Consider the following 26,654-nt stretch of genomic DNA (forward strand, 5'->3'; position numbering starts at 1 on the left):
CACACAAAAATTGAGAATTACATACATATTTTTAAGTGTTTTTATTTATATATTTATAACATGAATTGTAACACCTAACCAAACCTTTTTTGTCTTTAATTATTAATTTTCAGTGTTGGGGGTGCAGGAGCTTTACTGGACTGTATTGTTAGTCTTGCTAATCATTGTTACAGTTTTGGTTTCAAAACGGATACACTCCATCAGGTTAACTTGAGTTGGGGACACAAGAGCTCTTTATATGTCACTTATCAGTATACATAGTGGTGAGGTTTTATTTTGTGCCTTATCCCCCATTAGTAAATACATATTTGAACCCCGCTTTAGTTTGTACAACATATATACACAGCTGTAAGTAAGTTAGACAGTGGTCATTTTTCTGGTCCCTCACATTCTTTCTTTCTGGCTCTTTTGCTTTCTGTTTCCCTCTCCCTCTCTGCCCCCCTTCCTCTACCTCTCTGTCTCTATGTTTTAAACTTTCCTACTCAGCTTTTCCACGAGGAGCTGGCCCTCCAGTGGGTGGTGAGCAGTGGGAGCGTGAGGGAAGGCGCCTTACAGCAGGCCTGGTTCTTCTTTGAACTCATGGTAGGGAACGATCTTGACACAGAAAAAATAGCTTTGTCCATCATCATTTATCATAGGATGGCCTGTTTTCTGTTAAATACAATATTTTGTCTTGTTTCCCACCTTGACTACAGGTGAAGAGCATCATCCACCACCTGTACTTTGCTGAACGCTTGGAGTCGCCCAGAAAGAACAGATTCCCAGAACGCTTCATGGATGACATCACAGCCCTGGTCAGCACCATCGCTGGTGACATTGTCTCTCGCTTCCAGAAGGTAAGAGATGGTCTAATCAAATATCCCAGGTATCAGAGGGTTCCTAATGGGCCTACGCTTTGTTTAATATCATTACATTTTAGACACTAAGTGAAAACATAGGAAATTCTGGGAATCTGGGAAATTCTTTTCTTTTTTTAAAGTATATTTTGGGCTTTTTGCCTTTAATTGATAGTGTAGTCAAAAGAGACAGGAAATGGGGAGGCAGAGAGAGCGGGGAAATGACAAGCAGCAAAGGGCCGCCTGAGTTGGGATTTGATACAGGGCTGGCGGCAGCGAGGACTATAGCCTCAACCTCTACCAACTGAGCTAAATGATGCCCCGGAAGTCTTTTCTACAATGAAATAAATCTGATTGCACTTGCCTGACTTTTATAACACCACGGGGGATCATTCGTCAATTTTGTTTCTTTGAATTTCTTTAACGTAAAAAATGTTCACCAACTGCAGAAGTTTTTTTTTAAACACACTCTTCTCATCAAATCAGGACCTGGAGCTTGTGGAGAGACTGAACACAAGTCTGGCCTTCTTTCTCAATGACTTGCTGTCAGTCATGGACCGAGGCTTTGTCTTTACCCTAATCAGGGCTTACTGGAAACAGGTACAATATGAAACATTGTTTTTAATGATACGCTGAAGAGAAAGTAGATAGTTGCCTAAGTTTAGTTTATTTAAAGCAGCTGCCTGTTTGTCTTTCTTCTGGTGCTGTGTGAACATAGCTTTTTAATTTAAGGTTTCCTTCCAAAAATAAATGAAGGACTAATTGTATCATTTCAAAATTTTTGGTTATTTTGACAGCATGTACTCATTTTTTACTCATTATGATGCATTCTCTGTTTCTGCTGTCACTGTTTCTCTCTCTCCAGGTGTCCACAAAACTTTACGCTCTGCAGAACTCAACCCTGGAGTCTTTGAGGCTTGATTTCTTGAGAATCGTTTGTAGCCATGAACACTACGTCACCCTCAACCTGCCCTGCAGTCTGCTCACACCGCCCGCCTCGCCCTCCCCGTCTGTGTCTTCAGCGACTTCACAGGTTAGACGAAAAGAAATGGAGGGAGATTGTTCATTGTCTTGTCATAAGGTCTTTAACATGAGATGTAAATTGATTTTAAAATATTAATGGTGTCTTGTCTGGATGTTTCTCTCTTCCTCACCACAGAGCTCTGGGTTCTCCACACATGTCCAGGATCAAAAGATAGCCAACATGTTTGAGCTGTCTGTGCCCTTCAGAGAGCAGCACTATCTGGCTGGACTGGTACTGTCTGAACTGTCTGTAATACTGGACCCAGACAATGAGGGGTGAGTAGCTGTGGATGCACACTATACAAACATCTGAGGAGGAGAAGTTGAAGTTGAGTTATATGTTCAGAGTTATGGCTTTCCTGACTATCAGTGATAAAGGAACAGTAATGGAACACATGGTAATAAATGGGTTTAATTGTTTCTGTATAAACTGTCTGTAGAGAAAGGAAAGTGATATTTTCACTTTAGAGCCCCTTCATCTGTTGGTGAGAGATAAGCCTGTATGCATAGTTACTTGTTAACAAGTGCATACATGCAGAACAAGCAAGGGAGTGAATTATGGTCTCTTTCACCTTTCTTCTACGCTTTTCTTTTCATACTTGTAATTAAACACCCCGATCTATTTTGACCTTTATTTTTCTTTCTTACATTATTTATTTTTCTATTTTTCACCACAGGATGTTCGGCCTCCATAAGAAGGTGGTGAGTGTTGTTCATAACCTCTTGTCCAGCCACGACTCTGACCCGCGCTACGCAGATCCTGAAGTCAAGGCCCGGGTCGCCATGCTCTACCTGCCTCTAATTGGTATCGTCATGGAAACGCTACCACAGCTCCATGACTTCACAGGTAAAAGATTAGCAGCAATAATTTGAACATTACAGTGAAAAATAGTCATGACATTGAACTATTTTCTTCCTACTATCCATTCATTGAGAGTGAGGCATGTAGCATTGTGAACCGTTTAGCAGCTTGACTGAGGTTTCTCTTCTGTGGTGAGATGTGGCCTGATGCCGATGCGTAAAGCTCTGAGCTATTCAAACAACTGCTGCCGTGAAGGAACATTGTGTCCTTGAATATTATATCATTTTTCAACTGAAAGGTTATCATTTGACCTGCAAAGGATGTTGCACCCTACCACAATGTACAAGCTGATCAGTAACCTAAGTTCATCCTTGTCTTTTTCTCTCCTAACCTTGATTTGAATCCAATTGATATTAGCAGTTAGATCCAGTTAGTCAATGCCATTTTATCAAGCATGCTCTCAATAAAATCAGCGTTTTAAGGAAAGTTCCTGCTTAACTTGCTTGAATATAGTACCCTCTCATTCTCCATGGGGTAGGGAGAGGGCATGTGGAGAACATATGTGAATATGTTGCATCGATTTAGGAAGATTCATTTTCTTTTTCGCTCCTTTATGTCACTGTAGAGTCGCATAACCAGTGGGGTCGGCCTGGCGGTCCACAGGGGGCAGCGGTGGGCAACAGTGGAGAAGAGGCAGAGGGAGAGGGCAATAGCTTGATCAGTCAGACTGTTGCCATGGCAATAGCAGGCACCTCCACTGCCTCCCCAATGTCCCGACCAAGCAGCTTCTTGCTCAACTCGCAGGTGAAATCCCCGTCCATCACAACATTCCTCATATCACCTATTTTTTTTAATCCAAGTCAGGTGTTGTTTATCAAATCTAAACTCCATCTCCTCCCTCCTGACTCCTCCCGGTCCATCTGTTCAGGCGAGTCGTCAGCACGGAAGCTTCTCAGCGGAGTCGAGTCGTAGTCTGCTCATCTGTCTTCTGTGGGTGCTGAAAAACGCAGACGAGCTGGTGCTACAGAAGTGGTTCACAGACCTGTCGGTGTCCCAGCTGAACCGCCTGCTGGATCTTCTCTACCTCTGTGTCTCCTGCTTTGAGTACAAGGTAATATCAATAGTGAATACATTCAGTAACTAACAACATGGGATCTCCAGTGCAGAGTATGCCCACTTCTTGAATGTACTTCATTGTTTAGTATTCTAAGGAATAGGGCAGTGTTTTTCAACCTTTGGGTCGCCAGGAATTCAAATGGGGTTGCCTGAAATGTCTAGCATTTGACAAAAAAAATTACACCACACACAATCTTAAACAACTGTATTCTCTACTTTCACTTTCTCGAATATAAATCGAGTTCAAATAAAATGCAGCATATAAAAATATCTGAGCTGGCGCATCTTGATTGATGGCATCCCAAATTCCTAGCGACCCCGTGATCACGTGACTGCACATGATCACGGGGTCGATAGAAATTTGTGATGTCAAAATGAGGTCACGAGCCAAAAAAGGTTGAGAACCACTGGAATAGGGGATCCCTCGGGCTGATAAAATAACATATGAAAGAAACATGTTGGATTTCTACACACTGACACATTCATCTTCAATACATGGGGGAAGCAAAAGTTAATATGTAATGAACCAAAAGGTGGCTTATTTCAGACATAACCAAATGATTTGCAGTGGACTTTCATATGTTTATATCAGCTCCACTACTTATCAACCAAAATCTATACAACACATTTTGTGATGTTGTTTTGGTTTGTTGTGCACTGTCCTCCTGCATATAGGACTTAACCTTTTCTGAGCTTAATGTGCTTTGGCTACTGAGTGTGTGATAAAATAATATAGTAAGCACACTGCTCTCTCTGCTATAATCATTGTTAATCCATTACGTAATTGGTATTCTTAGCTCTTTCTGCTATGCTGTGTGTTTTTGCTCTTGGCTTTCTCATGCTTGCACATTTGCTCTTATGCTACTAACTTGCTTTTGCTTGCTGGTGCTGTGCTGCAAATAACTTCCCTGCTGTGTTTGTGTGTGTGTGTGTGTCTTCTCTGTTTGTCCACTCATCCTCTGCCTCATTGCATACAAGGCCCATGTTGTCTTCACCATGCAGGGGAAGAAGGCGTTTGAACGCATGAACAGCCTGACCTTTAAGAAGTCCAAAGACATGAAGGCCAAGCTGGAGGAGGCCATACTGGGCAGCATCGGCGCCAGGCAGGAGATGGTGCGACGCAGCCGCGGACAGCTAGGTGAGGACACACACTCAGACACGCGCAGAAGTAGACACAATGATTCACTTTATCCTGCGTTTCACTCTCCACACACACAACTCACGTGCATAAAGTCTGTCACATGTGTACGTGTAACCTCTTTCACCACCATTAAAAAAGTAAATAATTGTTCCTCCAACATTCAGAGCGGAGTCCATCTGGCAGCGCTTTCGGCAGTCAGGAGAACCTTCGGTGGAGGAAGGACATGACCCACTGGAGACAAAACAGTGAAAAGATGGACAAGTACGCTCTTTTTACACAGACATTCACTTTCCTAATTCTTATTTTATGTAACTGAGAAAGATTCTCAATGAGGCCTGAGCTGATTATTCACCTGATGGTGTTTTCTGGGTTTTTGTTCAAAACACAGATGTTTTTGAGTGTGCATGTAATAGGTGGTGTAGTCCACTATTCATCAGTTCATAAATGGACTCTCCAGATTCACATGTCACATCATTTTCTATTCTTTACCTGGAAAAAGTCGCTTCGAAGATACAGAAACACATTATGTTTTATGTTCATGTGTGAAAAATAACCCTCCTTTAAGTCCCTGAATGTATCTCCATGTAAGTCCATCATTTAACACATAGCATGCCATCACAAACTGTGATAAACCCCATTCGTTGACCATTATTACGGTATTCTTTATGTTTTGCTGGATTTACATAGGGACAGAATCAAACCTGTTACTAGTGTGTTTTCTTTTCTTTTCTTTTCTTTTGTAAATTCAGCTCCAGCCTTTGTTTTCTGTTAACTTCCATTTGTTCTCTCGTGTTGCTGTGTGTTTATGTAGGAGTCACAGATCTGTCAGGTATTGTATGGTCCACATTTGCTGTGTGCTCCTTCCAACCCCTCCCCTGCTGTAGTTCCTCATCTATGGAGTATTCTTATTCATGCAGGAAATTAGACAGTTGAAGTGGAAAAAAAACAAAAAACATTTATAAGTGTATTAAATTTTCTTCTGATGATTTCAGCTTTGAAAATGATACTTAATTTTGTATTTGGATGAGCCGCATTAATGCTCTCTTGCCACTGATGCAGCCATATTATAAATACATTTTTCTCCATTTTAACTGTCTAAGTTCATACATGCATATAAATGCTCCAACAGAGAGCCCCTGACCCCGGTTCTGACCCTTAAACCCCCCCCTCCCCACCCAGTCAGTTCCTCTGTCCTGGTAACAATGTCTGTCTCAGGGTTGGTAGTGGTTGCAGTGGGTCTGTTTTGGCTTTTTAACCAGTGTGCTTCTTGTTTTGGGTTCTTGACGCGTGTGTCCCTCTGGGTTTTCTGCTGAGCAAAGAAGTGTTTTTAGCCATAGTTGTTGTTTGTCATAAAGTTTGTTTGTCATTTTGAATAATATCAAATGAGAAACATTACAACTAAAACCCAGTCCTGGCATAGTTTCATATGTCAAACATGGATATTTCATAACATGTACACTTGTTGTCAGACTTTCGAACCCCTGAACAGATAAACAGCACCTAACCCTTTCTTTCTATTTATAGACCTTAATTCAGCTATTTGACCTCAACCTGCTGGTCAGAGAAGTTAGTTATATTAGGCCGACTTTGTCCATCTGGATCAGCATGATTTTTTGCTGTGGATCATTTTAAAACATTGTGGTCAGTGCCATACAGTAAAGGTTGCAGGATAACAGTGGATTTTTGCATTGCCAAACATCTGGAATAATTGTGTGCTGTTGTGTAATATCATTCATTAACCTGTAAGGAAATTAGAGGACTGGCTGAGGTTCTCCTCAGGTTCTCACCAAACACAAAAACTATTGCATTGTTGGTGATTTGGAGCAATGGCTTGAATTTGGTGACTGTCTTGGAGCTCATCCATCATTCAAGGATAAATCATCGACATCGCAATTTGGGAAGTGTTAATCAATTTGTGACGGTGTCTTCTGCTTTTTTATTGTAGGACCAGAGCGGAGTTGGAGCATGAAGCACTTATTGATGGTAACCTTGCCACAGAGGCCAACTTAATTATTCTTGATACTCTGGAGATCATTGTACAGGTACATAAGCCAACAATACTTTCTACATTTCACCCATACAAATACAATCAAGCATGAACAGAGTCATAAATATTGATATCTTTGTTGTAGTTGTGTAATCTCACACTTCAGCATACATAAACCAAGACATATGCTTGTAACATCTGTTTGTGTCCCTCCTCCTCCAGACTGTATCAGTGACAGAATCCAAGGAGAGTATCTTGGGTGGTGTGCTGAAGGTGCTGCTCCACAGCATGGCCTGCAACCAGAGCGCCCTCTACCTCCAGCACTGTTTTGCCACACAGAGGGCACTGGTGTCTAAGGTCAGACCACTGGGCTTCATTTCACAGTTTTCACAGTTTTTATTTTTGAATTTACAGGACTTCATAATAACTTCTCTGTGCTTGTCTAGTTTCCCGAGCTGCTGTTCGAGGAAGAGACGGAGCAGTGTGCCGACCTGTGTTTGCGGCTACTGAGGAGTTGCAGCAGCAGCATAAGTACCATCAGGGCTCACGCCAGCGCTTCCCTCTACCTCCTCATGAGGCAAAACTTTGAGATTGGCAACGTGAGTACTGCAAAACTGAATGTTTGCCATCTAAAATATGGAGTAGCTTTGAAAGTGCTGTTACGGTGCATCATTGGTGAGGATTAAAAGTCTAGAGCTCTAATTCAATGGCACATATTAAGAAGCCTTGTTGAGCCATGTGCTTTGCAGCCACTTCTTATTCAGAGAACAGATTGTTCAAAAACACCTACTGTTGGTCGGCCTGTTCCCAGCTATTGTCTTGTATTGGTTTATTACTATTTTTCTTTCACTTTACTCCATCCAGTTTAGCGCAAAACCAAACACTGTAATCAGCCATCCAATTTAGACACAATTACTTGCGCATGCATCATTTCCTTTGTTCCATTACCGTCAGATTTTTCACACACAGACCTTTTGAAAATAGGTTATAAGAGAGAAGGAATATGGGCTGCCGTGCACAGTGCTTCGTTAGCTGGCTACAGGGAAGACACGTCAGCAGCCCTGACAGAATATACTTTACTCAGCCTCCTCTTCTCTTTCTGGTCACTCTTTCAGAACTTTGCAAGAGTGAAGATGCAGGTGACCATGTCTCTGTCCTCGCTGGTGGGAACGTCTCAGAATTTCAACGAGGAGTTCCTGCGTCGCTCCCTGAAGACCATCCTGACGTATGCAGAGGAGGACTTAGAGCTGAGGGAGACCACATTCCCAGACCAGGTACGGCTTTATCCATTGAGTTTGATGAGCATCCACACACTGTTAGAAGACATTGGACTCGCTTATCTCTGAATAAGTCATTTTTATTTCTGTAATATTGGGGGAACAGCCATGTAACACAAGGTTTCTGATCTTTTTTTCTTCCAGGTCCAGGATCTTGTGTTCAACCTGCACATGATTCTTTCCGACACAGTGAAGATGAAAGAGCACCAGGAAGATCCTGAGATGTTGATAGATCTCATGTACAGGTACAGAATTCATTTGAACTTAAATAAACCGCTTTGATTGCTGACATGTTCCTGCAGTCATCTGTATCTTGTTATATATATTCTCTAACCTGTGTGCTCTGTCTGTGTCTCTGCATCCAGGATTGCAAAAGGTTACCAGACGTCTCCAGACCTGCGACTGACGTGGCTTCAGAACATGGCCGGAAAACACTCGGAGAGGAATAACCACGCTGAGGCTGCTCAGTGTCTGGTGCACAGCGCCGCTCTGGTTGCAGAATACTTGAGCATGTTGGAGGATCGCAAGTATCTTCCTGTGGGCTGTGTCACGTTCCAGGTAAGAACAGTGCCAGTGTCAGTGTTTGTATCTACAGTGTGCCTGTCCTCTGAAGTAATCTACATCTTGGTCAAAGATATCCCGTCTGCTAAGGTCTGTGCTTATAGATTTTTATACTTGTGCGTGTTTGTTTGCACACAGAACATTTCCTCCAATGTTCTGGAGGAATCTGCAGTCTCTGATGACGTGGTGTCACCAGATGAAGAGGGCATTTGCTCCGGCAAATACTTTACAGAGATTGGTCTCGTGGGACTCCTGGAGCAGGCTGCTGCCTCTTTCTCTATGGTAAGAAGTAGAGAAGGAGTAGAATGATTCATTAGATGGAAGGTGATTGGATGTCTTAAACAAAGTCAGGGATTTTGGAGCTAGTAGAACCATTTTTGTTTTATAAAATGAGATAAATTCATGATTTATAAAATGGGAATAAGCATTCAGATAGGTACTATAATTTCACAAATATTTATTCATCCCAAATCCTCTTATCCAGAGTTTAGTACAGAAATGAGAACAAACAATACAAAAACTGAAGTAAGATTTCAATTTAACATATTCAGCTGTTCAAATGTATTTATGTAGGTCAAAATAATTGGCAGGTATTTCAGCTCACTTACTGCACTGTACCGACATGTCTCCTCCTCTCCTCCAGGCCGGCATGTATGAGGCAGTAAATGAAGTATACAAGGTACTGATCCCCATCCATGAAGCCAACAGGGATGCAAAGAAGCTGGCCACCATTCATGGTAAACTACAGGAAGCCTTTGGGAAAATAGTTCACCAGGTAAAAACACACACACAAACACATAGTAGGTTGAGATGCAAAGTTGCTACTGGATGTTAAATAAGAAGCAAAGGAGAGAAGTATTTTTATCTCAGTGTGACCCAAATTGGATGTTTTATTTCCACTCCCAGTCTCCTGCTATAAAAAGATCACACTCGGTTACATAAGGTCACAAATTATTATTTCCCCTTTGTTCTTGTGTAAATCCAGTTAGAGCAGTGTAGTGAAAAAGACACAAGGATAACTGAATTTCACTCAGTATCAAAACCCCACTCACACAATACTCTGCACAGCTTCACTTTTATCAGGGACATCACTCCTTCCACTTCACATTTATGACGCAGTGTGTTAAATTCCTTCCAGTAGGGATTTACATGAGTCAAATGAGACCAGAGCAAGGTCAAGTTACACAAAGGAGTTCAAGAAGAAAAGCTGCACATCTGCAGAGCCTCACAATACTTGACAGAAGTAACATTGTGACATCACCACACAGGAAATATCCTGGATATCTATTGATGTCCCGTTCACATCAGTGTTTACACAGACACAGCTTTGCATGGTTTTATTATTTGTCAATTTAACTCCTGTGTATTTATATATTGATTTATATTTTTGATACCTTGCATGCTTTACTATAGTTTTGAAGTACGTAACTAAGGATGCATGAGACGTGGGAAGAGACTCCAGTTGGATTTATTTTATCTTAAAGGCCAGTTGTGTGATTAAATAAAGAATAAAGTCAAGTCACAGCGTGGGCAAGGTTACAGTCGTCTGGTGTGCAGACCAACAGCTGTCAACAACAAACAAACAAACAAACAGATGTTATTGATTCATCCAGTGAAAATGACATCCATCAGAATTAGTTTTGACGTCAGTTGCTCTGTTCTCCAGCTCGACACACAGTAACCTGGATGTATTTCATTAAACAGTCCACTCTCCTTGCTGTACAGTAACATCGTGTGTGCGTGTGTAGTGCCACATTGTGTGTGTGTGTGTGAGTGAGGGAGAGTGTGTGTTGTCGTTCACATGTCCTGTATTCTCTTTGTCACACAGAGTACTGGCTGGGAGGTAGGTGGCTTAACGGTTCCTGCTTGGCCCTGCTCACGTTGTTTTATCTTTTTTTTTTTTTGTATTTTTACTTTTATTTACTCTCATCTTTTTATTTGCTAGCCGTGGGCATCCTCTCTTTGCTTTGTTACATACATTCAATCCATTAACACCTGCAGACAATGTCAACTGTCTGCCCCTCCCCCCCCTGCTGGGGACACTTGCTGTTTGTACAGCAACACCCTCACTGTTTTCCTCTGTCCTTCCTCTTCCTGAGCAAGAGGAGCTTGTGTTTTTTTAATGCGACAGTTGTTGGCAGGCTGTGCATGGGAGCCACAGTGTGTGACACTAATGACAACAGTCTCAGTGAATGCATCACCTGCACAATCCGCAACTTTTTCGCCATCCTCATCTTCTGTCTGTCCGCTGGTGTGTCAGTCAGGACACACACCGGCACCGCCTGCTGTCACACCTCCATCTCATCTCATCCTCCACCACAGGGCTCGATTTCAGTGCACTGTTGCTACGTGAAGGGTATCTGTTAGCCTCCCTGCTCTAGCCATGGGTCATTCTTTCCACACACAATTAAAACAAGCCTTTGAAAACACAAGGTGCTGTAAACTTTCATTGGGTCGAAAGCTAGAACCAAATTCCCGAAGGCAGTCGTGTTTTTTTTCCAAGAGGGTTGATCTCACAGTAATCGCAGGATTACTTGATTTATCCCTTTTGATTTTGATTAGTTCGTACTCTTGCCCTTTCTTTTAATGGTTCAAACTAAATCGACCCCTGATTTTTTTTTTTTTTTCATCCATTCTGTTCTTTATTAACCCCTTAGTTTCATGTTTTGTTGCATGAGTCGGACAGAGCACTCTGTTGTTCCTCTTGGAAATGCATTGAGTGCATGGTGTGTTTCTGAAGGTTGTGGGTCTTTACTTTCTCACTTTGTCTTTGTGTTTCTTGGTAACTGTCTGCCTTTGCATGGTCCGGATCCTCCACAATGAGTTTATGTTCTTTCTCAAAATCAATGGAGATATTTTTGCTGTTGTGTGTTAGTGTTGTGTTTGAGATTCTCTGGAGGAACCCAATCCTGATTAAAATTTGTTCTGTTTTCTCCTTTTTGATTTCCCTGGTTGCCGACCCTTCCTTCCCACTTTACTTAATTGTGTCTTGTGGTAAGTTCCTTAGTTTTCAGGGCTTCTTAATTTACTATTTAATTTTCATTTTAATCAGCACTATGAGTGATTTTCTTTTTTTAATATATTTTCCTGAACAATGAAGGTTTATCGAATTATTTTTTATAAGTCAGATGCCAGTCACTTAAAATGTCCACAGCTTCCCAATTTCTCATGCCATACACACACACCTACAGACTTGATTACACACACATACACACCTGTGTCATACCTGCTGTACCTCATGACTCTCTGGATTTTCTCTCTAAACCGATGTCTGTGCAGAACAAAACTCAAAGGATGGTTGAAAGGCATCAGTTTGAAGTTATGGACATTTTTGTTCTGCAAAGACTCTTCTCTCAGTGTTTTCTTTTTCATCTTTCTTTGGCTTTTGGATGCCATTTTACAGCCTTTAGAAACCTTCTCTCTGACATTCAACTGTGCTCTTGGCCATGTTTTTGCAAATATATGTTAACACCAGCTGGACAAAACCATGATGTCAGAGTTCAGGTTATTGAAAAATACGCCCGTTCAGGTGTATTTATAATTTTTTATCTGTGTCATGCAAATATGCTGCAGGCTGGTGAAAGTGATTTTAATCAGGCTGTTGTTCTGTGTCGTTCGTTGCTGGTTGTCTTTGATGATCTGAGGTGAAACCCTGCACCTGCCTCTGTTCTCCACGGGTGAACAGGTGGAACAGCTGTAGAACAAGCTTGTGAAAAAAAAATGGAGCTTTTACAGTTGGTGCAAATTGTGTCATGTCTGGTTCTTGCTGTGAGACTATTGACTGCAGTCTGGATGAGCTCCTCTTGGCTGCTCTCCATCTCATACTGGCTTCCATAGATAGGCTGCTACACGCTAGTATCAAATGAAAGTGCTATTACGAAGGTCTTATCTGGTAGCTATGTTAACAGTTTGTTTTGCAATTCTGAAACTGATGCTCCTTTAGCTCTCAGTCTCTTCTGTCACAGCCTTCTCTCTCTTTCTTCACCCCCGTGTGCTTTACAGTGAGCTGAAGGGTTATTTTTGGATGGATATTATAAAACAAATAACACCATCATTTAGTTGCAAAGTGGTTTTCACTGGCAGGAATCTAATTTGGAGGATGTCTCTTGGTACTTCCTTGAAGTAGTTTTGCTCAAAGTAAACCTGTGTTTATATTGATGTAATCCCTTTAATTCCAGCACTAACATTTGTTTTTCTCTGTATGCAGGATGGGAAGAGGATGTTTGGTACGTACTTCAGAGTCGGATTTTATGGTTCAAAGTTTGGCGACTTAGACGAGCAAGAGTTTGTGTACAAAGAGCCGGCCATCACCAAGCTGGCAGAAATCTCTCACAGGCTTGAGGTAAATAGCGCAAATTGATATTATAATTCATGTATTATGTGGTTAACAGTTGTGAGTTATGTATAATTTTTCCCAAGACCCAAGTAAATGTTTTAATATTTTTGTAACTCAAATAATAGTAACATATAAAACCCACTGGCGTTCAAAGGAACTATCTTGACTCAGTCACACCACTTAATGAGGCTCGGTGCTGCATTCTTCTCAGGGTTTCTATGGGGAACGATTTGGAGAGGACCAGGTGGAAGTCATCAAAGACTCCAACCCAGTGGACAAGTGCAAGTTGGACCCAAATAAGGTCGGTGTGAGGCATCGTTTCATATCGTTAGATAAACAACTGCTGATGGTGATTTTAGTGGAGCTGTGGGTCTGAATATCCAGCAGAGCAGGAGAAACGAAAGCACATCTCTTTTGCGAGTGTGGAAACCTGACTCACCACCTAAGTTCAAAGCCTGGCTGAGGGAGCTGGTAGGAATCCTCCACATTGGAAAACTGAGATACGAGATATCTGGTAACTTCCAGAAATGTGGGGGTGTATGGAGACCTATCCTGGAGTACTTGAAACTGTAGTTAACCCCCCTAAAGAGTTTCTATTTTTACACAATTGGTGCTCTCTTATATTCTGTTAAGCCTCTTTGTGTGTACTTTGTTTTTACACGTTATGGTTATGTGTGTATATATTGTCTGTAACTTCAATTGTTAAGAAATTTGAAAATAAAAATATTTGGGAAAAAAAAAACCAAACTAAAGCACATCTCTTCCTCCAGGCTTTCATCCAGATCACGTACGTGGAGCCGTACTTTGACACGTACGAGATGAAGGACCGCATCACCTACTTTGACAAGAACTACAACTTGCGACGTTTCGTGTACTGCACCCCTTTCACCCTGGACGGGCGGGCGCACGGGGACCTGCACGAACAGTTCAAACGCAAGACCATCCTCACCACGTCCCACGCTTTCCCTTACATCAAGACACGGATCAACATCATCCACAAAGAGGAGGTGAATGAATGTTTCTGTAAGCGAGGCTGGAGCTCGACGTATCCCTCGTCTCTTATCACTAACGCCACCTGTGTCTGTGTCTCTTTGCAGATCATTTCCACGCCCATCGAAGTGGCAATAGAGGACATGCAAAAGAAGACTCAGGAGCTGGCCTTCGCCACCCACCAGGACCCTGCCGATGCCAAGATGCTGCAGATGGTCCTCCAGGGATCGGTTGGTACAACAGTCAACCAGGTAAAGCTTCGAGACACCAGTTGTGTTTGTAGTTGGGTAGTCGGTGTCAGAAGCTGTAGATGGATCATGAACTTCTGTGTTTTTTTTCCTCAGGGTCCTTTGGAGGTGGCTCAGGTGTTTCTCTCAGAAATCCCCAGTGACCCAAAACTGTACAGACACCACAATAAGCTACGGCTCTGCTTCAAAGACTTCACCAAGAGGTATTGGTTACATACCTGTCAACAGCACCTTGGACGTTTGTCTCAGGGAAGCAACATTTAAAGGAGCAGTGAGTTGGATTCAGGGGGATCAGTCGACAGAAATCAAAAACAATATGATATTATGATCAGTTTATAATCAATTGAAACTAAGAAACAATGTATTTCTTTTACGTCTACTGAGGGACCATGTTTCCACAATCGTCCAGACACTCAGTCGGTTGTAATCTGCAAGCTCACCACTAGATGCCACTAAAACCAACACACTGCTCATTTATCTAAAATACATTTTAAGAGTAAGAGATGTGATGGAAATATTGCAAAACAATGAGAAAATTACCCTGCAATAAATAGAAAAGGATATTTTAGATTTTCACTCTTATGTTGAGTTGAAAATCTGCTGTTGATATTGGGATGTTCTTTAGGTTTATGTTGACTTGTTGGTTTCCTGTTCTCACAGTTATCCAACAGCTGGCTGAAAAAATGAACTTTGAACTTTGTGTCTTGCTGACACACTTAACATGAGTTAACCCAGTAAACTTTGCCACAAAACTATGAGATTTTAGCATTTAGTAGCAAGTGTTTTTGGCAATTAAATTAAATTGCTGCTGCCTCGATAAAGTGTCGCACACACTCTGCGTTGCAATATTTGATGGATTTCTCTGCCAAAGGTGTGAAGACGCCCTGCGTAAGAACAAGAGCCTGATTGGTCCGGACCAGAAAGAGTACCAGAGAGAGCTGGAGAGGAACTACCACCGACTGAAGGAGGCGCTGCAGCCGCTCATCAACAGAAAGATCCCTCAGCTTTACAAACCTGTGCTGCAGGTCAACTCTCACAGGTAGGACTGAACAGGGTGTGTGTGAGAGAAAAGAGAGAGACAGTGTGTATGAATATGAAGAATGTTTTGGATGTTAAATTAAACCGGCCTCTTTTTTTGCTCCTGGAAAATCATGCAGCAAACGGACAGCTTGACAAGGTAGTTTGGGTCTCTGAGGCTACGTGTTTTCAGTCTGTCCTGTGTTGTGTGTTTGTTTTGTTTGTGCAGTTTCCACATTTTGTTGAATTTCTCAAACATCGGGCCTTTGTTCCCGGAAAGAAAAACTCAATCAGTGAATGTTTACTCTACAGAAATACAGTCCATTTAATCCATTAATAACTTCAAGCCCCACGGTACAAGAGAGAAAGCCACGTACCCAAACAAATCAAGAAGGAAAAAAAAGCATTGTAAATCCCATTAATGTTATTACACACAAAATGATACAGATACTCATGTCTGATTTTCCTTCTTGACATTTCAGTTGGAGATGTCCAAAGTCTCCAAACCGTATCATCCTTCCGAGTTAGATTTTGTGTAAATAACAGTAGATAAACCGGCCTTAAAAATGCTGAATCATAAAGATGCGGGTCCAGTCAATGCTCCAGATTTCTTTCAGTTTTCAGAAGATCACATTTTGCTGCAGAGTCAATAATCAGATCTTTTTGCCTGTGTAAATAAAACGCCTGTCATGTCTTATTTTTCTATCTTCAGAGATTCCTTCAGCAGAATGAGTCTTCGCAAGCTTGACATTTGAAGATGAAGAGAATACACACACACACACACACAATGCATTTACTCTCACACACGAACAACAGAAATTGCAATATTAATTTATTCTCAAGTGTAAATAGGAGTGTCTCTTCGAAGTTGGTCAGTGTTTGAAGGACTGAGCTAAAAGAAAGGCTAAAAGTGTTGCAGCTTGGTACGTCATTCCAGTGTCTTAATTTGTTTACAGACAAACTGTTACACAATCAGAGAGACGAACAAGTGGATCTTAAAGATTGAAGGGATACCTTGGCATTTAGAATTTTCTCTGCCAGCCGTTTGTCATAGTAAGGGAACAAGTGTGTATATTTGTCCCTATGCTACCTTATAGAAAAAAAATAAACCTAATAATGTGAGCCTTCACTCTTAAAACTAAGACTCTACACTAACGTACCACAGAATATGAAGAATGCTCTGAGATCCCTTTATTGGTAAACAAGTGCCAAAAAAACCCCTTTTTTCCGCCAAAAGTTGACCAGTGACTGCAGAAGAGGTACGATTTTAAAAGTCAAGGTGTCTCTTTAATTATGTACGATGTGTCAAAAAAAATCTGTATTCAATTTCATGTGTGCACTTTTTTTATTACGGTGTAGCAATGCATTTTACAACTTGAAAGTTTATGTAATTCAAACCAGGGGGTGGGGAGGGAGGGACGGGGTAAAAAAAATGAAAACATGCAAAAAATTGTACCATTATTTATCATGATGCTTTATCATTTTTAGTTGAAGCGACAATGTTTTAAAGTTAGGTACTTTAAACATCCTTGTATAATTTTATGTAGTTTTGTTTTGTTTATTTTAAATATTTTACTAAATAAATATTTTAATGTTCATTTTGTATGTGGATCGTTTTTTCTACCGTTTTAATATGACACTTTTTTTTGTCTATGTAGGAATTAAGTTATGTTGCGACAACAGAAAGTAGGTGAATAAGAGAGAGCAGTGGTTGGCAGGAATGAGACGATCTCCAGAGAGGATGTTTGAAGGTAAAAACTTTATTGCTTACAGTACCAACCTGCTAACATGAACAGAATTACAGCTGGAATGAGGTACAGTTTGAAGGACACACTTATCAGGGCTGGCTTCATGTAATATTAAACCACGTCTGCAAGCATTCAGTTAAATACCCACACTGGCCTCAGAAACCTCTCCCCTACTTCTAAAGGATGAATAGTGATAAAAGTGAATATGGCTTAAACTGATGAGCAATGAGAACCTCGTCAATCCCTGAAACAGGCTGGACACTTTGCTGAACCTGAGATCAACAACGTCACCTTTACTGAATATTTCAAACTATATAGACAGGACACTATAAGACCATAACATTCTCCCACAGGCAAACCTATACATATACACTATTAACAACAAACCATTGCATTGTGATCATGGGGACAGAGTCTGAAGCACAAGGAGCTCTGAGAGCAAAACCATGGATTTTGTATTTATTTCATTTTCAGAGTTATCTCCTGCTGATTTCATTGTGTGAGAGCCTCATGTTTTTGGCTGTCATGTGTAAAAAAGGAGACATTTTTTATGATATAAATTCTGTCAACACTGCACGTATGCAGATTAGAAACAATACTGATCAGCTGGGTTTTATAGATTTTGTGTGAAATGCACAGTGATTTGTGCTCCCGTTTGATTACCGCTCAGCTGTTTTGAACTTGTTTTGCAAACAGATGCTTCTCTTGGAAATAGTAAAAAAAAAACTAAGTGTCACTGAGCAGATTTAATCTGGGTACAAATGAGAGGTATAGCGTTAAGCTGATAAACAGATCAAATATTCTTCCAAGTCATTTAAAAGAAACTTTTGTTATAGCTTTACTTGTACACCCCCCTCTCTCTGACCCTTCCCACCTCACAGCATTAAATTTGAAGGAACTGACCCTTTAGATGACATCCAGATTTCACACCTGATTTCCATGTTAAAATATGTGGATTATTAGTTGAACACTAAATTAGACACGAAAGAGGAACAAGTATTTCATAACCTCACTAAATGGATCTTATATAAACCTGATAGCTTACTGAAGAAATGGCAATTTTCTAAGGTTTATTCACACTGAACTGGCACCTTGAAAAAGCTCAGTAAAACTTCACCCTGCACAAACTACTTAAATAGTAGCAGTACTACTAAAATATATAAAAGATTTGTATATATATATATATTGTGTACTTAACAATCTAGTGTTTTGTGTAAATATCTGCTGTTATAGTCACTTGTAAAAGGCAAACGCTGTGGGTCTCACCCGCATAGACTAAAATGTATTTGTATTCTTAACAATAGATCAGTGCAGAGAAACAGTTTAAAATAAGTTGATGTAAGAAGGGGTTAAAGGCTTCTGAGAAAATATTGAGAGGAATAATTCTGCAGCATGTTCTGCGATGCCTCAATGTGTCAACTGAGAGGATTTCTGTGTTTTATTTGGCTTGGAGTCTACAGTCCAAATACACAGCACTGACACAATCTTCTATGAATCCAATTGAATAGAAAATAGAAAAAACTTTCAGCTAGAAATAGACATTTTTCCAGCGTTTTATATTTGGAAATGTTTGCTTAAAAGTGCTTTTCAATTTTTGTAAAAAGAAACCATAAAAAACTCATTGATTGAGACAACAAACAAAAAAAAAAAAAGAGGACATGGTACAGAGACAATGACAGTATCAAAGCCAGTGTCAAGAAACTCATAGTAGACAGCAAAAAGACCTGTACAAAAAAAAAAGAGTCTAAAAAAAGCTTAGTCATCCCTGGCACGTAGAAAATTTCATCCCCATTTGTCTAGGTGTTTCCAAAATATGACTCTGAACCCAAACATGAGGAAACAGTCTCCGCCCCAGATGCTTTCTGGGCTGAAAAGTAACTTCAGTTCATGTTCTAAATATGGCAGCCACAGTATTTTTGGCACAGTTTGTAGTATTGCAAAGTACGTCTGGGTTTTTTTTCTTTTTTTTCTTTTTCTGAACGCTCACTTGCCAAAAAAAAGCCTTTTTGAACTGGCACAACCCCCCCACCCCGAGTCCTCGTGGCTCGTCGTGTTAGCACCCAGGGCCGGGCATCCTTCTGTAGAAGAGCAGGTACGGTGTGGAGGAGGAGCACGTGTCAGGGGAGCAGGCTCGCAGGAAGTCCTCCTCCTCAAACAGACGCACCTCAGAGTCATCAAACAGCATCCACTTTCCTTCATACTCCTGGAGGTTGCTCAGGGCCTGCTGCTGCTCCGTGGCCCCCACCCCGCCGCAGGGAGTCGCCGATTCCTCCTCTCCTCCTGCCTCGGGCTCCTTTTTAAGTCTGGCCTCGGTGCTTTGGCTCAGAGTGTTGATATTTTTTCTCCGTTTAGATCCCTCTGTTGCTCCTTTATCTGTGTGTTTGCTGCTGCCGTTCCCCAGCTCGTAACTCGACAGACTCCTCTGGCCCCCCAGGAGTCCCACCCCGCCCTCGGACAGCTTCTTCTTGCCTCCCGTTTTGCCGGCGGCCAAACCCGCTCCTCTCTGTCCTCTCGGGTTCAGGCTGAAAGACACTTCTCCGTCATCGTAGTCCAGCACTTCGTCTTTCACCTGCGCTCCCTCTTTGCCTTCCTTCTGCTCCTCCGCCTCCTCCTCTTCCTCCTTTTCTGTTTCCTTAGTGTCCTGCAGCCACAGCTTCACGTCTTTCAGATCAGACATGCGGACGTAGGCGGTATAGTGGCCGCTGCTGATGGTGACCCCGCTGTGCATGACCACAGCAAACAGCTGATAGTGTTGGCCTTTAGCGGACGAGGGACGGGTGCACCACTCCTCCAGAGACAAGGTCAGAGGAGTCTGCAGAGGAGTGTTCACTTTGGAGAGGCCTGCGTAGGGGTCCAGTCTGCAAGGAAAACAAACAGAGAGATGAGTTAATAACATTATAAAACTATATGCACAGCTGCATCTCAATAAATTAATACTTGGTTATGGCTATTTGGCTTAAACTAATGGAAATCGACTTTTCCATCATATTGAGTGCATAACATGAACATACTTTCCAGAAGGCCAACATATCCATATCAAAAATGCTTTAAAATAAAATATGAAATATAATATAATATAAATGAACTTTTCCATGATACTCTAATTTATTGAAATGCACCTGTATATCAATTTAAGAGAACAACTGGGCACTTGAATCTACAGTATTACTGTGCGATACCAAGCTTGATTATTACCTTTTTTTTTACCTTCAACTTCAATAACTTTGCAATATTTTGGAGGAAAATAATACTGAGAAACAGAAATGAACGTGTTGAAAGTTAATCAACTCACTCCAAACTGTTGGCGGAGAAGCGCTTCAGATGAATGGTGATCACTTCAGGAGTTTTGTCAAACAGCAGACTTCTCTCGGCCTCTGTGTAATGATGACAGGTCTCACAGAAGTACTTGTCCTCTCCAACGATGCGCTCCACTGAAGCAAACTGGCCGATGGCCCATTTCAGAGTCTTCAGCTCTGGTTTGGGGTCTGGTGACACTGGACAGAGAGAAAAACCAGCAATCAAGACAAAGTGTGAACATTTTTGTTTGACTTTTTTTTTTTTGGCAAGCCCATTTCCCCCCTGGATGTTCTGGACAAGATCACCGAGCTGGCTTTGTAAGTTTATCTGTCTTTTATGATCATCTTCCCAACCCAAAGCATGTGCTGCTGCAATGTCTGCTTTAATGTAAAATCAACTGTATGGTGGCGGTGGACTCCTCACCCTCTGAGAGATCGTCAGGACTGCTGGGTTGGTCGTCGAGCACGGGGACGCTGATGTCCTGGAAGTCCTCCCTCCTCTCTGTGAAGCTCTCACACTCCAGACAACGAGTCCTGAGAACCAGCCGACCCTGGAACATGCGCTCCATCAGGTCCAGGCCGTCTGAGTGCAGCAGAAACATGGAGATGTGGCTTAGTGATGTGTCATATTATGGCTGCAGTCATGAGGTTAAATCTCTTCCATTTCAGTTGAAAGTAATGTTTTAAAGCTGAATAAGCTACTAAAAAAAAAAGAGACTCACCAAAATAATTTAAAAGATCAATGTGCAAGCTAAGAGATAATCATCTCAGAGCAGCTTTATTTTGCTACTGACCTTTACACACTGTGCTCTTTAAGGCTTCATTTACAGACTATGAAAAGAAATGTATTCATGGGTGAAAATGAGATGGCAAAGCTCTAAAATGATCAAGTACAACCTAATTTTTAAATCAATTATTAACTTGTCACTTTACGATCCTGAGTTTTATCGGTTTAACTATGAAACCTCAATTTCCTGCAGCTGAAAAAACAGATCATTTGTATTCATTTATATTAAAAAGGAGGTAATTTCATCCTGTGCTAAAAGAAGAACTGTTCCTGTAATAACAGATATAATCTCATACCTTCGTGTTTAATTTCTTTCTTGTCTTCAGCCGGGTTCTGCTGCGATCTCTCGTCACTGCTCTTCTCGGTCTGAGCTGGTTCGTCGCTCTGTCCGTTCTCCTGCTCCGGTTTGTTCTGGTTCTTCCCGGTGATGGAGCTCAGCTTCCCCACGCTGCGGAACTTGGAGAAAATGCTCGGCTGTTTCCCGGACGGCCTCAACCAGCTCAGCCTGGCTCTTTTCTTCTTTTTCCCGTCCGCCTCTTTAGACGTCTTCTCACCTTTCCCCTCGCCATCGCTCCCTCCCTCCTCTTCCCCGTTCACCCTCTTCTTCTCCTCTTCCTCCTCCTGTTTACCCTGGGTGCTGTCCACCGTGATGTCACTGGAGGACTTCCTTTTGGAACGGGTGAGGGGTTTGTTTCTGCTGGCGTCGTCTTCCTCCACATCAGATTTCTTCGCCTTGACGGACTTGGGCTTCTTCTTGGCGTTTCCCACCTCGGTGTCGCTCTTCCTCTTGCCGGTGACTTGTCCGTCTTCTTCTTCTTCTGCGGGAGCTTTGGATTCTGTTTCAGAGTTACTGGATCGTGAACGGACGCCATTCTCCACCTTGACCTCTGGCACATCATCCTTCTTCTCCTCCGGCTCCTGCTCCTTTCTGATGGTGTCACAGGCCTCCTGGATATATCCCAGGATGCACTGCAGCACCTCCTGGGCATCATGCTGAAGATAGCCTTCATACATGGGGTTCAGCTGCCTGTAACACACATGGTGTATAACAATTAGTTGATCTTTTTATTTTATGACAAATAATAATCACAACAATAAAAATAACAGTGAAAACATTAAGATAACTAGTCAAATAATGAAATATGAAGTGTCTCTTTTGTATCAGTATAAATTTAACAATTTATTAAATTATTTTTTTAAATTATCTTAATCATCATAACCGTTGTATATTTAATAATCTACTGTATAAAAGTACATCTCTAGTTGCTCCTTCAAAAGCTATTTTTGATAATAAACATTTACACATGTGGGATAATATTTAGGGTTGCAAAATCATCTTTATAAATATTTCTTCTTTTAAAGTTGAAAGTTCAGTCCTAAATCACTAAATCCAGGTAGAAATAAACTCCCTACTTGAATGTATGATTCAGTTCATTAGACAAAAACTGATTGTACTGTTACCTGAGCGTGTGAAGTATTTTACGGGGCGGTGTGGCGAGCTCTCCTTCGCTGAAGCTGTCAGGGCTGAGCAGGAAGCTGGACTGCAGCTGCTCCACTGATGCTATCAGACTGTTGAAGCTTCCAAGGAGCTCGAGGTGAGCGGGCACCAACTCTGCTACGGCCTCTGACGGCTGAGGAAGTGGTTACAGAGACACAAACTATTCAATAAAATGGCTTTTTATCTGTTACATTAAAATCACCTTTAAATATCTGGACACAGTGGCAGTGAGATTTTGATTGCACTACTTTGTAGAACAGCTCTAGAGTTACATGTGCAAAGCTGTGTTCAATGTTTGTGGTCCTTCCTGAAGACACAGTGTAGTTTTTGAAAAAAAAAAAGTACTTGTTTAGCACACCAACCTCTTCACTCTTATCAGTTTCCTCCTTTGGTTTGTCTTTTCTTTTAGACAGGTTGTACAGTTTCTTGATCCCTCCTCTGAGTCCTGGACAGTAGTATAAAACCTGCAGGACAAACCACATTCAAACAGAGTTAGTCATCACATTCTTACACTTGACAACTCAAAAGACTTTCTAAATCAAACCCTCTGGTCAGGTGTCACCGCTTCTGTCATACAAGATGCAATCGATGCGGTTTTGAACACGAGTGCTGGGGATTTCCCCAAAGCTATTTTTGGCTCAAATCACAAAAACATGTTACAATAACATTGCTGCCTACAATAGTTCAGTGCTGTTTGTGTAATCCAACAAACACACAGGTGAGAACACATCATCCTTGCGAGCTCTAACTACTCTCCTGCTTTTACACTGCACATTGTCTCATCAGTGGCCTCAAGGAAGAGTTGTTCTTATGCATATTGTATGTTCCCGCCTCTACACAGGAAACATCTTTCTTGTTGCAAACAACAGAGGAAATATGACCCTATGGCTACAGAGACCTCATTTAAACAGGAGCAGCAGTTCTTGAAAGCGTGATTTAAAAACCGGCTGTGTCTGTCTCATATTCGTCTTCACATTCAAACGCTGCTACAACAGATAAGGTACGGCGGGACAAATGTGAACACAGTGTCACAGTCGTGAGTACAGCGAGTGCTGTGGAGCTGCCACTTATCTCCAGGTTCTGGCTGTTCTTCATCAAACATGCAAAACACTGAGCTGTCCACTCAGCAAAACACTTCAGTGTATGTAAATAAACGGCTATTAAATATCTTGTCTCTGGTAGTGCGTGACCCACCTGCAGGATACTGTTCAGATAGCAGGTGTTACCCAGGTTGTTGAGCCCCACAAAAGGCACCAGGTTCTCCCTCCTCTCGCATGACAGGAGAAGACCAGGTGAGGCTGGACATGGAGAAGGACCAGGGACCACCTGATCGCAGCTGCTGCACGGTGGAGAAGAAAACACAGTTTGAGTCACACATCATCTGCTAATGGCCACTTGTTTGATTCTTGTAATTTCATTAATAGTGACTGTGCAGTACAGTTGTGATTATTGGCCTGGAGCAAATCAAGTATCACTTTATCTTGTTTTTGATCATTAAAAATCTGCGTTGGTACAACAACAACAATGTATCTCAAACTTGAAGCGATAAGACATTTGATCTCAGTAGGCCTATTTGGTCAAAAACAGGGTTGTAGAAATTCCAGGGATCCCTGAAGGGGTTTCAGACATTCCTGGCATACTGTTGAAGGGTTAGTCTGGGTGGGTTTCTCAACCTCGTCTGGCTTATGACCCCATTTTCAGTTCCCCAGTTAAGTTAAATTGTGAACTTCTCACATAAATCATAAGGACATTTGTTTTCAAGTGCTTGGGGATAAAAGTGTAGTAAGAATAAATGTCACAGATGCACCTAACAATTGTTTAATCTGGCATTTATTTTTGTTGATTTGATTTCTCACTCCGATATTTGGTAAGTCCCTTAGGAGTGGGAATAGTAGGACGCTAACCTTACAAATTCCCTCATGATGAAACCCAAACATACATGACCCGACTGAAATGTGTGATATTCTTTGGAAATTACTCAAAAACAATGAATAAAGTCCTCTGATCAACTCATCATTTCAGCTCCAATACATTTCAAAACAAATATATGTGTATTAAAAAAATGAAAGGCATCCGTGTGTCTACACATCCATTGTGCAACTCACAAAAGGCAGTGAAGTTAACACAACAATATGACTGGGTGGGTGAGAATGATTGTGTTGTGTTGTCAGTTACTCTGTTGCACAAACATGCCAACCAGGCACATGTTTCTTCCATAAGGTAGGGGGGTAATAAAGCAGTGTTATGAACTCTGTGTGACCCCCCCCCACAAATGCATCACACACTGACAGCGACTCACTGACCCACCTTGCCTCAGGCTCCACTGGTTCAGCCGCTTTGGCTTCATCTGCCTGGGGTTCAGAGAAATCCAGAGCCCGCTTCGTGTCTTTCTTCTGGAAGAACTTCAGAGACAGTTTGCTTTTGCTCTTGATGGGGCTCCCCAGCGCCGCCACGACGCTTTCACCCTGCAGCCCTGGCATCTTTTTCTTTTTTTATTCCGGTAGCTTGAGGGCGGGTTTTTTTCTTTTTCTTCCTACAGAGATGCAACAGCGCCCCTCACTGGCAAGAAAAGGAAACAGCTTTATTTCAGAGGGCGCCATCAGAGTTAAACGAGAACGAAAGTTAACTGCGCAGTTAAGTGAACAGTACCCTGTAATGTCACAACAACCAAAACAAGCTGCATTTACTTAACACACACACTTCCGATAAACAAAGTCTGACCCAGTAGCCGACTGAACGACGCATTACATAACATGTTAGCTCCACCGGCTAGCGCTAACTTATAGGAGCCTCGTTTGTTTTCATTGTCCCCGCTTTTAACACTTACAACCAGAATCGCTTTTACCCTGGCAACCGTTGCCATATTACCGGCAGCAAGCGGTTACCAGGCGACAAATGCACCGTTCTAAACGAATGTCGTAGAGCGCCTTGAACGCAACACAGCGACATTAAAAAAAACTGGGTCAAAACGGTGCGGTGAGGAGAAAACAGGCACCACGCCGTTTCTAACAGTTCACTTCGAGAGAAAAAAATCATTTCAAAACGCCCACAGCGTCCACACCGTCTCTTAATCTTACCTGAATGAGTCATCCCAGATTGAAGTTTAGTATATATCACGGGATTTATCCAGTTTTTTTGAACCACTTGGAGACTATTTGACAATTAGGACGGTGCAGCAGAAGTTGGCGCTTTTTCCTGCTGGAAGACCCACTGGCTGCTCATCCGCCGGTCAGACACCGGGCACGACGTCAAAACATCCGGTAAAAGCGGCCGATTAACGGCCACCGGCGACACCAAACGTTTTTCAAGCGCAATCGTAAAAGTTGTAAAGGTAAGTAGACTCGTGTAAAAAATGATAAACCCCAGAAATACTCACATATCACGATTCCAGGCGAAGTTTAAGACGCCTATTTAATTTAGGGCCCCTCTGCCTACCTTCCGATGCCATGTTTGTAGTCCCTTCGTCAAGTTAGCCTCGATACATTGATAAATTCTTTCAAATTAAAAGTGGACTTGTAGTTTGAAAGTGATAACTGGAAAAAGAAATTAGATACATATCTCCCTTGATTGATATTCCCTGAATCGTAATGCTCCATTGATTTAATGGCCTGGCTCATGATACAGTACTGAATTCTGTAGTTTCATGTTTATTTTGTTCTTTTCCCATGTAAACATGCAACAAAGTAGGAGTAGATGAACTCAGCTAGTACTGTACATAAATCCCTTTCTTTTAAACAAATAATTTCATGTTTCTCCACTTGAAGCCTACTCCACCACATTTCAGGGGAAATGTTGTAGCTTACAAACGTAATCAATATTTCCTTGTTACTTTCCATCATTGCCAGAAGTATGACATAATATTATGCAAAGATTTTACTTATGGAAACATTTACAAGCTATCTAGCTTTACTTTAATTTAAACCCTCCGTGCATTTACCAGATGTAGACAATGCAATAACATATTCATATTTCAGTAATATAATATTCTATG

At 41.6% G+C, this 26,654-nt stretch overlaps 3 protein-coding genes across 39 annotated transcripts in view; 2 read left to right on the forward strand and 1 right to left on the reverse strand.

Annotated features, from left to right (window-relative positions):
* Positions 1–16,743, forward strand: part of dock7 (dedicator of cytokinesis 7) — a 45,879-nt gene extending 29,136 nt beyond the window's left edge. For 6 of the 35 annotated variants that reach the window (XM_085774895.1, XM_085774909.1, XM_085774922.1 and 3 more), the window contains 27 exons: positions 487–582; positions 696–836; positions 1,323–1,436; positions 1,702–1,869; positions 1,996–2,135; positions 2,537–2,706; positions 3,287–3,465; positions 3,590–3,772; positions 4,756–4,915; positions 5,083–5,179; positions 5,730–5,747; positions 6,864–6,960; positions 7,128–7,262; positions 7,352–7,504; positions 8,021–8,179; positions 8,327–8,427; positions 8,548–8,740; positions 8,882–9,025; positions 9,387–9,518; positions 10,572–10,586; positions 12,960–13,085; positions 13,291–13,380; positions 13,850–14,086; positions 14,177–14,320; positions 14,414–14,520; positions 15,189–15,356; positions 16,047–16,743. In XM_085774895.1, the coding sequence (XP_085631021.1) occupies positions 487–582; positions 696–836; positions 1,323–1,436; positions 1,702–1,869; positions 1,996–2,135; positions 2,537–2,706; positions 3,287–3,465; positions 3,590–3,772; positions 4,756–4,915; positions 5,083–5,179; positions 5,730–5,747; positions 6,864–6,960; positions 7,128–7,262; positions 7,352–7,504; positions 8,021–8,179; positions 8,327–8,427; positions 8,548–8,740; positions 8,882–9,025; positions 9,387–9,518; positions 10,572–10,586; positions 12,960–13,085; positions 13,291–13,380; positions 13,850–14,086; positions 14,177–14,320; positions 14,414–14,520; positions 15,189–15,356; positions 16,047–16,089 (3,510 nt within the window). In that variant the 3' untranslated portion in view covers positions 16,090–16,743. Of the gene's footprint in view, positions 1–486; positions 583–695; positions 837–1,322; positions 1,437–1,701; positions 1,870–1,995; positions 2,136–2,536; positions 2,707–3,286; positions 3,466–3,589; positions 3,773–4,755; positions 4,916–5,082; positions 5,180–5,729; positions 5,748–6,863; positions 6,961–7,127; positions 7,263–7,351; positions 7,505–8,020; positions 8,180–8,326; positions 8,428–8,547; positions 8,741–8,881; positions 9,026–9,386; positions 9,519–10,571; positions 10,587–12,950; positions 13,086–13,290; positions 13,381–13,849; positions 14,087–14,176; positions 14,321–14,413; positions 14,521–15,188; positions 15,357–15,474; positions 15,495–16,046 lie in introns of all 35 variants that reach the window. The other 29 variants (XM_085774900.1, XM_085774911.1, XM_085774924.1 and 26 more) reach the window with 8 other exon arrangements.
* A 333-nt stretch (positions 16,744–17,076) lies between these two features.
* On the reverse strand, positions 17,077–26,027 carry usp1 (ubiquitin specific peptidase 1). Of its 3 annotated transcripts, none has more exons than XM_085774941.1 (9): positions 25,741–26,027; positions 24,971–25,222; positions 23,858–24,002; positions 23,026–23,127; positions 22,627–22,796; positions 21,462–22,192; positions 20,803–20,961; positions 20,375–20,576; positions 17,077–19,940 (listed from the first exon to the last, which is right to left on the reverse strand). In XM_085774941.1, the coding sequence occupies exons 2-9, from the start codon at positions 25,141–25,143 to the stop codon at positions 19,136–19,138; spliced, it is 2,487 nt and encodes an 828-aa protein (XP_085631067.1). In that variant the 5' UTR covers positions 25,144–25,222; positions 25,741–26,027; the 3' UTR covers positions 17,077–19,135. The 3 variants fall into 3 exon arrangements, with proteins under 3 accessions (XP_085631067.1, XP_085631069.1, XP_085631068.1); XM_085774943.1 differs by having other exon boundaries at positions 23,858–23,999; positions 25,741–25,883; XM_085774942.1 differs by lacking the exon at positions 25,741–26,027 and adding an exon at positions 25,393–25,410.
* Positions 25,866–26,654, forward strand: part of kank4 (KN motif and ankyrin repeat domains 4) — a 73,554-nt gene continuing 72,765 nt past the window's right edge. Inside the window, exon 1 of the mRNA XM_085774935.1 lies at positions 25,866–25,994. The gene's annotated coding sequence lies outside the window, so the exon portion shown is untranslated. The remainder of the gene's footprint in view (positions 25,995–26,654) is intronic.

Source organism: Trachurus japonicus, chromosome 4 (genome assembly GCF_045865225.1).
Source record: "Trachurus japonicus isolate A0001 chromosome 4, Traja_1.0".
Taxonomy (NCBI): Eukaryota; Metazoa; Chordata; class Actinopteri; order Carangiformes; family Carangidae; genus Trachurus; species Trachurus japonicus.